The 11,023-nt window shown below is 38.6% G+C and overlaps 1 protein-coding gene across 3 annotated transcripts in view; it reads left to right on the forward strand.

Annotated features, from left to right (window-relative positions):
• Window positions 1-10,756, forward strand: part of LOC126470330 (activator of 90 kDa heat shock protein ATPase homolog 1) — a 95,716-nt gene extending 84,960 nt beyond the window's left edge. For all 3 annotated transcript variants that reach the window (XM_050098116.1, XM_050098117.1, XM_050098115.1), the window contains exon 10: window positions 6,210-10,756. In XM_050098116.1, coding sequence (XP_049954073.1) covers window positions 6,210-6,297 — 88 coding nt within the window. In that variant the 3' untranslated portion in view covers window positions 6,298-10,756. The remainder of the gene's footprint in view (window positions 1-6,209) is intronic.
• Window positions 10,757-11,023: the final 267 nt, after the last annotated feature.

The following is an 11,023-nucleotide window of genomic DNA, read 5'->3' on the forward strand; positions in this document are numbered from 1 at the left end:
CAAAAGTCAACGGAGTGACTATTATTGAACGTCATCAGGTCGCTCATTGAGCATTCGTATGCAGTACTGTTACTGGTGACGTGTTATGATGCCTTTATCGTTAACTTCCTAAGAAGAAATGAAAGGCTGAGCCCCTCCAAAAGACATAAACTTGAGCAAAGAGTAGTGTGAACATAATATTTTACATCTGATAGCTCCAAAAGTGTGTTTTGGGCTACGAATTCTGCCCCAAGGGCTGTGTGCAACACAGCTGGAATTTGTTGCCAACAACTGAGACACCTTTCGGTCTCGGCGTAAGAAAATCGAGCAACACAACTACATCACATGTGCTACTGCATGATAACGCACTTCTTGATTTGAGAAACAAAACTATCCAGGAGACTGAAATTAAAGTCGTCTCTCAGGCACTTGTATCGATAGAGAAGTCCTCTCTCAAGCACTTGTCCCTCTCGTCATATATTCGTAAAGTTTTACCTTTCCCGCTCTTGATCGATCAACCGTCAACGCAATTCATTTCTAGACGAAAATACTCTTAAAACTACTCTGGTATAATGATATCGTTGGAACCAGTAGGTTTCTACTGGCGTAGAATTTGTAAACAACTTAAGCATTGTCAGATCGTTTTAGACATCGTGAAAGAAAATTTTTTTGCTGATTAATTTCTCTTTGATGATTACTGTTGCATTTAGTAAACTAATGGAAAATCCAATTAAAATATTCACTGTACTAATACAAATTAAATTCAGCATACTACAGAAACATCACAACGGCAGACTATCTTAATAAAGCATTAAGTATCTGTAAGACGATTGAGCCTATTTTAACACGAATTAGTAGGACATTACCGACTTATGACTTCGAAAAGATCTGTATTTACTTCATTTCCTGTATCATTCGCAATTATTATGAAAATGTGGCATTTCATAGATATAATTACATATTCACAACATCAAAAAATATGTCGTCATTATGAATTTGGCAGTACCGTAAGGTTTTCGCTTTGACACTAAGGGTTACTGAAAGTAGCAAGGCGCATTTTGCTAAGCGCTGTCCTACGATTCCCTTATTGCGTTTGTATCTGCCTGCTTGAAGCTAAGCTACAAAAGAATTAAAAATCTGGCTTTCAGCGAGTCTCGAAAGGCGAACGAAAGCAGCTTGCACCTGGTGGCCAAACATGTTTCTTGGGAACAGGCTACTTCCTAAAGTGGGAAGACATTCTTTTGTGGTTGAATTGTTGGCAAATGTCAGTCAGACGTGTGCCGTTGGTCTAAGCGTTTCGGTGTGTTGAATTTGTACCAATGATTTTTCTACAGGTTTTTCTGTCCCAAATAGAGAGTTGAAGTCTCCCATTAGTATTTTCACGTCATCTTGGTGAATTTTGCTCATAGTATTTTCGAGTGAATATCTTTTATAGGGGCTCTGAATGAGCATAGTCATAAGTCAATTGTTGATGGATGCGATTTCTTTGACAGAGTTGATGATAGATCGAGAAATGTAGTGCCGAAGATTGGTACGCCTTTCGCTACCTTTTGTTGTATTTTTCTCTTGAAGATGCAATGGTTTCCGTAATGCAAGTTTTAATTGTCAATTAATCGTGGTTCTTGAAGAGCAAGGATCAGAATTTTTTGGCGGTCGTTTTCTTTTGTGAGATTATTGAGGTTTCTTGTTTGGATCAATGTATCGCTGTTTAGTTTTTAAATGAATGTTTTCTGCTTGTAGGGAAATTTACCAGAGATCTTCGATATTCTTTGCCGCGCTAACCCGCACTCCCCAGAGTGCGAAAATCCAACTGCCGCCTATCGGTGGCCAGGTTGTGTACCACCTGGGGTAAAGTTACCTTTGCTTGCATAGTTCATGTTTTCTTGTGTTTCATTGGTTTGGCCTGGGTGATACCGGGACCAGACAGGACCAGAGGGTGTTGAAGCCTTTGGAAGCAAATATTTTCAGCCAAGCTTATTGAGATAACAGACGGTGACCAGAGTAGTGGTGATTTTCAATCAGATGTGTCTGGATTTTGGGTTCAACGGATTGAGTAGCCGTCCAGGACTGTGTTAGTGTTTAGTTCATCCCAAGTATTTGATTTCCTCGGTACCACCCATATGGGGGAGGGTTTTCCCTCTCGGCCACACGGGATTTTTATTATTATTATTATTATTGTCATTATATCATCAGCAAATCTGATATGGAGTATCTTCCCACCACTGAAATAGATGTGTATTGTTCGATTCCATCTTTCCATCAGATGAATATAGGTTTTAATTACGTTACATTGCTGCTAGTTGACATATTTCTCACTTTTTCTTAGACAGTTGCTAGCTGTTACTCCATCATATGAATATATGTGCGCAGCATTGTTGCAATACAGACGTTCAAATTATCAGATTTCGGTAATTTCATTTCGATACAAGATTGTCCTAATCGAATTCAGCCAGTCAGTCTTAATTTGGATATCCGACTACAACTCTCATGATATGATAGACTGGGTGAACCACATTCTTAATCGGACTGTTGAATCCAGATCACTTATCTATAACAGGGCCTGAATTCTTAAACACTGTGGAAAATAATAATCCAATGTGCTTATTACAAATACGTTATTTAAATAGCAAGGTCATGGCCGTATGTCCCTACAAATGCAAGCGACCTTTGGACGAATATAGAAAACGTATGGTGGGAAGTAAACCATCACGCTACACTGTCGACGACTTAATGAAATAAATTCCCCTACGCCCTCGAGAAATATTACGTAATGATCGTGGGTGGGTTGGTTACTAAAAGTATACTTATCCACAAAACCCGTGTGGACAATTATCTGATAATCGGTCAAGCTTTGCTTTGTCGCAGCTCTTTAGCATACAACAAGTCGATTTACTTTCAGTCTCCTCCTTCCAATTCTTGCAATGTAATTTAATTGAACAATCTCACCCACTCGACGCCAACTGAGGAACTGACTGGTGCATGTGTTGTTCAACACACAGTACTTGTCACCCTCACTGGAATCAATGACTGTGTGTGTGTGTGTGTGTGTGTGTGTGTGTGTGTGTGTGTGTGTTTTCGTGTTAACGCACAATCTGAGTCAATACTATTAAAATTAGAGAGACAACCAACAATAAATATTGCACCAAATATGACTGTAAAGTATTTTAATGCGATGGGAAGTTACAAACTGAATTTTTACCCATCCCATGTCCTGCGTATTACGTTAAGTAAGATGTATTAACTCCACAGTGTCGTTAGCAGAGACAGTGCGCTCTTGTTGTCGAGGCTCGCGACAAGTGCAGCGATTAGCAGTGCCCAATGCCGCCACGATTTGTTTATGTTGGCTGAGCGTGGACACTGCAGCAGACGCTTCGCCCTGAACAGAAAGAAATCACCTTGGCTCTGACTGCAGTGAGCAGATATCACTGCCTGCGTGTTCTTATAGTAACCAACGTGAGACTCTACTCACAGGTGCCATGGAGCAGTTGCAACGGGTATCATGTCATTAGTCATCAGAATATTAACCAGTGATGAAATGTCCACTCTATTTTAATCCCAAGAAAATAGGAACCTTCCCACAAAGGAATGTGAGGTGATATCAAAATTTATCCAACATATAAAAATTAACTGCAGAGCTTTCATGTATGCAGTAATAGCACACAAGGAAATATTATCTCTTGGAAGCGTATATTTCATTTCCTCTTCTCATATTAACACCCTTGTTTTAATATGAAGTGAGAAAATAAACACGAAAAATTAAAGTTCCTGAGAAGCATATAAGTCATTTCATATCACAACTTTTGTTTTAGTATGAAGTAAAAAAATAAACAGTTTAGAGTTCTGAAGCATAATATGACACCAGATTCTTATCGTTGGCGCTATCGGAAACGCCAAAAGCAGGGAGCTGTCCATTCTTTTGTCCAACAGTCTGTTTCCTTTCATGTATTACTCCCGCTAGGAGATTCTTATTTAAGGACTTGTGGGCATCAAGTTCTTCAGCAGAACAAGCCTTATGTTATTGTGATAATTACGGTATGGAAAAAATGCAACAAAGACGAGTTCCGCTAGAGCAGTGAGGATATTTGCACATGTGTGTATTCAGCAATGACTGCCAGCTGCCACAACACTTCACAGAATCCTTGCGGCAGGCAACACAACTGTGCGTGCACTTCAGACCTCATTCAGTGAGGTGTCAGGAGATGATGAAAACGTCAAATTAACGTCGCTTTCCGAGTTGTATTCAATCCAGAATGAGGTGTTATTAAGGTAGTTGAGCGTTCTAGCAATTACACTTTTATGGTTCCCATATGAGTATCTTGATAGCCAAAAGAACCCGTTAGTGTGAAAGTATCGGAACTGCATTAATATCAGACTGCAAGAACTTGAGACAATACGTGGAATCTTCTCTTTGCTGGGTGACCTATTACTGTTATTAAGCATTCTCTCCGTCTTGGTCGTAATGCAAATGGAACTTCAGAGGCGCTTTCCGCTATTCTTGACAAACATCAGCAACCTGTAATCACTGAGAGTCACAACTGCGTGATGATAATCGTTCAGGTTGTCAGTAGTTGTGGTGGTGTTATGCTGTCAAGCTGCATACAGTAACGTTAATGGTGGCGCACATAATTTAGCGCTGACTCAAAATGGTTCAAATGGCTCTGAGCACTATGGGACTTAACTTCTAAGGTCATCAGTCCCATAGAACTTAGTACTAATTAAACCTAACTAACCTAAGGACATCAGACACATCCATGCCCGAGACAGGATTCGAACCTGCGACCGTAGCGGTCGCGCGGTTCCAGACTGTAGCGCCTGGAACCGCTAGGCCACCCCAGCCTGCATACTTGTATACTGACCTTTCGTTATTTGACTAAATATGAACTACAATCTAATTCGCATGTATATGACATCGGTTAGTGCCGGCACAAAGGTATGGTGCAAATGGCTCTGAGCACTATGCGACTTAACTTCTGAGGTCATCAGTCGCCTAGAACTTTGAACTAATTAAACCTAACTAAACTAAGGACATCGCACACATACATGCCCGAGGCAGGATTCGAACCTGGGACCGTAGTGGTCGCTCGGCTCCAGACTGTAGCGCCCAGAACCGCACGGCCACTCCGGCCGGCCACAAAGGTATGACTAAGGGTTGGATGCCGTCGAGGTCCTGTTACATTGATGGCAAGACAAATGTTCGCAAATCACCTCTATTGCCTCAAAAAACAATTGCATCTTAAATATCGAAGGACCGACAACCACACTGTCATAGCGCATTGAAATACAGCAACTTTGGCAGATGAAAATTTGTGACCGACTGGACTTAGAACCCAGGCCTCCTGCTTACTAGACAGACGTTCTGATCACTGCACTATTATTTTTTTAAATTTTTGAGAAGGCTTTCAGCACCAGGTAGGCGGAGGCAAAGACGGCAGGGCTACTTTCAGGCTTATTTTGTTTTGACTATATAATCTTTAGCTTCATGGTTTGTGAGTCTGTGGTGTAAATTCCAGCACATTTTCTGAGACTAGAATTTGCATTTTTGCAGTGGAAGCAGTGACACTGACAGAAGGGCTCCTCAGCCTTCAAGGTTTTTCATTCCCAACTAAAAGTTTTTTAAAATAAAAACTGATTTGCAACTTTGAAAGCAGTGTTAATTTGATTTCACGTACTTTGTTAATTTTTATGACAAGTAGAAGACTGAAGTGAAATATGGGCTGTCTGTGCAATACTTCTCCCACTATTGAACGAAAATATTCTGTAACTGAAGGTATTGCAGATATGAAAGTGTGGACTGGTTTAAGTAGATAAAACTTTTGGTTTTGAAATGTGTGATTTTGGGTATGATATGCGAAACTGCTCAAATAATGAAACCTTACAAACAATAAAAGTACTTTATAAGTGGTCTTCAGTCACTTCACTGTATATTCACCTCTCGCTTCATACCATTCATGGTTAATAAATCCCCAAGTATTCAAGAGTAAAATTCGTTTTTTTTTTTTTTTTTTTCAAATATTCTACTTTTTAGTTAAAGGGATTCCTGAAAATAACATGTTGCACAAGAATTAATTGCCTATTGTGTGGTACAAAGTATGTTTTAAATAGTTTCGTATCTACCTTCTCATTTCTAGTAATAACTTTGGTTCTAGTTAATATAATGAAAGAACTTAGCTGTAAAAGTTAAGTCACTTACTACTTTGGTGGCTGAATTAATGTTACTATTTTGTTTTCAGTGAAATGGATACTACTAAAGAAAACTGGAATCGGTACTACTGGGATGCTATGAGGAAAACATTTGGATTTGGAGCATTCTTCGTGTGACTGGTGGATATTAATCACAAAGTTTGCAGGAGGAACTGACCATTCATGCATTCTTTTTTTATTATTATTTAATCTTTAGAGACTCATCAGTTGTGTGTTAAATCTTGTGAGCAATAATAAATGGTACCCTGTTGTGTTGCGCTACAATTTATATGAAACTATTGCGAGTGTGTTAAGTTATTGTTGCTTGAGGACATTATTAGTATTTGTATTTGGACTGGTTGGCTTGTAGGTTGCAGCCTTCTACGAGAAGAAAACAAATGTTTGCAGAACGTACTGTTGTGTGTTTAATTGTACTATACGACATTCATCATAAGAATAAACCTCATGTAAACAATATACTATGTATTCTTCCACATTTGCTGGAACTTCATTGGATTTCGTTTCACGTGGAATTGAAGCCAAGCTGTCTTAAAGTACAGTCGAGTACAATAATGAGGATACATTATATGCTGCATGTTACGCATACATCGGCTCGGTGATAGTACGCGACAACAGCTTTACTGGCACATTTAACATGGACAGCACTGCCCAGCCACCTGGTCTAACCAACCTGCAGTGATGTGGACAGTTGCAGTAAAGATGTAAAAAGAGATGAGCAGATAACAATGTAGCTTTGTATGTCATTTAATTTTAAAACAGAAGGAAATAATGACTACGAAGTCTTTCGCGACGGAGTCCTTGCATAAAAAGTTCTCGGTTTACTTGCCGCATCAAATTTGGATAAAATCTCAAGCGCGCAAACAAAATCTATGGATATAGGGGCCGCCACCTCAGTACGCATCGGTTTCACCGTGACGTCATCCAGCCAATGAGAAGCCATCCACTGCTTATAAAAGCGGAAGCCTCACCGGTCCACGACAGTCAGTTTTACCCGTGACGAAGATGACGGAGGTAGTCATCGAAAGCTTGGGATTTTATCCAAATTTGACGCGGCAAGTAAACCGAGAACTTTTTATGCAGAAGGAAATAATGGTAAAACTCGAGCAATACGCATCTTAGGTGATCTGATGCTCACGATCTTAGCAAACATAGTATTGTAATTAAAAACAAGAGTGATGAAAATTCCTTACTTTAACAAGGGTAATTTTTCTCCTTGAGCTATGTGTGGTGTAAAAGCGTTGTGCTGGGAGTTAACGATGTAGTTAAATATTGAAGCCACTGAAGATATTACTGTCAGTTGCCTGATAATCTTAAACTCCCTCCATATCGAACTCCAAGGAATACAGTACTGCTACATTGATGATCAGGTGATCAGCAACAGAATCTCAGGCCACCAAAAAGTCCCCATGTCCTCCTACTCCTCTTCTATGACGTTCTGTTCTGCATTTCGCCATCATTTGGCAGCAACGTGTCAGGTAGCTTCGTGAATTAATTCTAGTACGTTTGGCAGCTTAAATACCTTATTTTTCGCAACAAATCCGTTAACTGAACTCCAGATCAATTCTATTTAGTCCAGATTGCAGTGTTAAGGTGACAACCGTTAAAATGCAGCATTTGTACAGTGTGGTAGTTGATATGAAAATTGCTGTTTTCCATGTTTCAATGATGCTTATCACTCTGGCTTGTGAGAGACCACATCTGTCCTACAAAACAATGGGCATATTCAAACAAAGAATATCGGATGTTTCATTTTTCTCCAAAAAAATTGATTTTTTTTCTTTTCTTAACTTCAACAATATTTAAAAATCTTTCATAAAATATCGATAATTAAGATTGTGCATTTGCAATGAAAACCAGAATTTTGCATGTGCTATGTAATTAGTAGGGACCAGAAAATGTAGCACCTACGTTTTGCAAAATTCGCGTATATTTTTGTCAAGATTTGCAACTGTTTTCTTTATTTGTAAATGATTAGAGGCACAAATTTAAAAGGCTGTTGTGCTACATGAATGAAGACAAATAAATTATTAGTTCTTTAATACTACTATTGAAAAAGGTGCTGATTGGGAACTTTTTGACTGGAATGTCTGTTTTTGCAAAAACTTACACCTTTTTCTTCTGAAATGACCTTTGCTTTCTTCGTTTGGGTGTATTTAAGCTTTCAAAACTGGCTGTTCTGTTGAAAAGCAGCACCATTTTCCCACCAGTTACGTGAGTGCATCTCCGAGATAAGTTGTTTCAGGACCTTATTTGTCTTTTCCTGCCCAATTTGAAGATCGAAAAATCTGCAGATTGCTAATTTTGACCTTTTATGGGCTTTCGTAGTCCTGCTTGACAATCACTAGCTAGAACTGGCAAACGCTTAGCTTAGAAATAGAACTGAAAGAACAGCAACTTGATTTTAGCATTAGGGGAAGAATTCCAGTGCCATCAAAAAATGTTATAGATTTTGTTTCCCAGTCGCTATAGTGCAGTGGGCAGGAGTTATAGGCTATAGTCGCAGATGGCCGCGAGTGTAAACGGAACAGAATGTTTCTCACCAAATGAGGAGTGCTGGTGCAGGGAAACAAGCCCCGCCTCCATTTCACTGGGCAGCAGCCTCCAACAGAACTGGTACATTGTCACAGGGATGGCCCAATCTCTTCTGGTGTTGTTAAGGTTGTAATTGGAAGACTTGATGGACCATGATTAGTCACCTATTTCAAAAGAAGAAAAGAAAACGATGAGCAACACTCAACACAAAGCATTTGGGGGCGGCTATCGTGCAATGGATTGTTGAAGTGAGCAGAGTATTGTTAACAATGTAGTTCAGGCCCAATCTCTAGCGGTATTAGATGCAACTACAGTTAAAAACATCCGCCACCTAATTTGCCACGTTAAAACTGTCCGCATTATACTATCTTTCGAGCTATAGGTAACAAATGTATACGTTTCTTTCTTGTAAAATGCTAGGTCCCATTACTGAGTGCTACATTGCATTACGTGACATGCCTTAAACAGACCATTCAACCGCCCACAACTGGCATGCCATCAGATCATTGAGCGCATTGATACATCATTGAGTTCATACACTTCATTTTGCAAGTACGTTCTTGCGCTCATTACCTTCCCAAATTGGGCTTTGCCAGATGATTTAAAATGCCAGTAACTGCTTACATTGCCTGTATTACACGCAGAAAATAAAACTATTTCAAACTATCTCTGATAAATAGCTCATGTGGTTTCATTTCACTATGAAACAATCGATTACATAATTTTGTTTTTTCACATTTTGAGGCAGAGTTCACATCTATTTTGCATTTATCGTAAAATGCAAATTTTTCTGGTCCTTAGTAATTAGAAAATAAAAGACGTGCATTTTTCTTGGAAAAAATGATGGTTAAGGATGAGTTAATTACCCTATATTTGATGAATTCCATATTTAAATGATTTAGGTATTCAAACTGAAAAAAAAGTTGTAGACCACAACAGGTTTTGATCTGCTGCCAGCTATGACGCTATTGAATACACCACACATAAATTAAATTACTCTCCCTTATATTTATTACATAGTGTTTCACAAAAAAAGTCAGATGGATTTTCTCTGTAACCTTGCGAAAAACATTAAGAGCTACTAGTTTCTAGCCATTAACGATGTTCCATACACATTTCACTATGAAGCAAGAAGCAATGTAACCCATTTCCACGGTACATACGAACGACGATACAACCAGAGCACAAGTAGTGCTTGCAGAGACTGTGACTGTACCTGATTTTTGAAGTAAAAATTGCATAGCTAAAGTGCAATTCAGTAAAAACATCGATGGCTGTTAATACATCAGAATGTCTTAGTTTCTTTTACAGTGGCATAGTAATAAAATTTCTAATACACAAGTTGGACCTACTTCGAAGAGCGAACAATGCCAGTGTAAGAGAGCTACGGCTGCTGACAAATTGTCGCATTTGTGTCTGTTTACATCAGATTTATTCTTATGATGAATGAAGTATAAATTATTTCTGTTGTGTAATGTTATGTTTGCTGCCTTGCCGCTGGTGATAACGTTCCATTTGCAAGTACTTAAGTCAGTAAAATGTTTGTAAGTGATAAGATGTTCCTCAAACACTATACAGTGTATATTGTTTTGCCACAATATCTACAGTAGTTTTGTATTAATGTCTGAAAGTATCTTCCATGACCTAGCCAATGATGCTAACTTGAAGGAATTTCCTTAAGATGTAAAAATGATCATGGGCAAAGGAATGCAAACATTGAACGTGTCACAAATTGTACAAAACTTGAAAACCTGTAATAATACCTGTAAGGTAATTTAATACAGATACATGCAGTAAATGAAATAAACTGCTTGTTGATTTGTAAATGATACAGGGTGTTGATTTATGATGAAGATCTAAAACATCAGTCATCCAAAATGTGAAAGTTTTGAAAGCCAGAACATACATGTTCAATTATGTTTTAGATATTGACACATTGCTCTCCCACCCCCTTCTCGTTTATTACTGAATGTGGTATTAAAATTCTTTGTTTATGCCTTTTCTGTAGAATTTAGGGTAGTAAAATATCGAATTTAAAATTAAATGACTTGTGTATTTTATTTTAATCTCAGGCATGCTGTTTTAAAAATTTTACCGTTCTGTAAGCAATTTTTGTTTCTACCTTATGGGATGAATCTAAAATTATGAAATGAAATGATCATATGGCATTGATGGCCGGGAGGCCCCATTTGGGTTCAGGTGCCAAGTGCAAGTCTTATTTCAGTCGGCATCACATTGGTTGACTTGTGGCTGATGATGAGTATGAAATGATAACACAACACACCCTTGTCATGGCAATAAATGCATTAAC

This window comes from Schistocerca serialis, chromosome 3 (assembly GCF_023864345.2).
Source record: "Schistocerca serialis cubense isolate TAMUIC-IGC-003099 chromosome 3, iqSchSeri2.2, whole genome shotgun sequence".
Lineage (NCBI taxonomy): Eukaryota > Metazoa > Arthropoda > Insecta > Orthoptera > Acrididae > Schistocerca > Schistocerca serialis.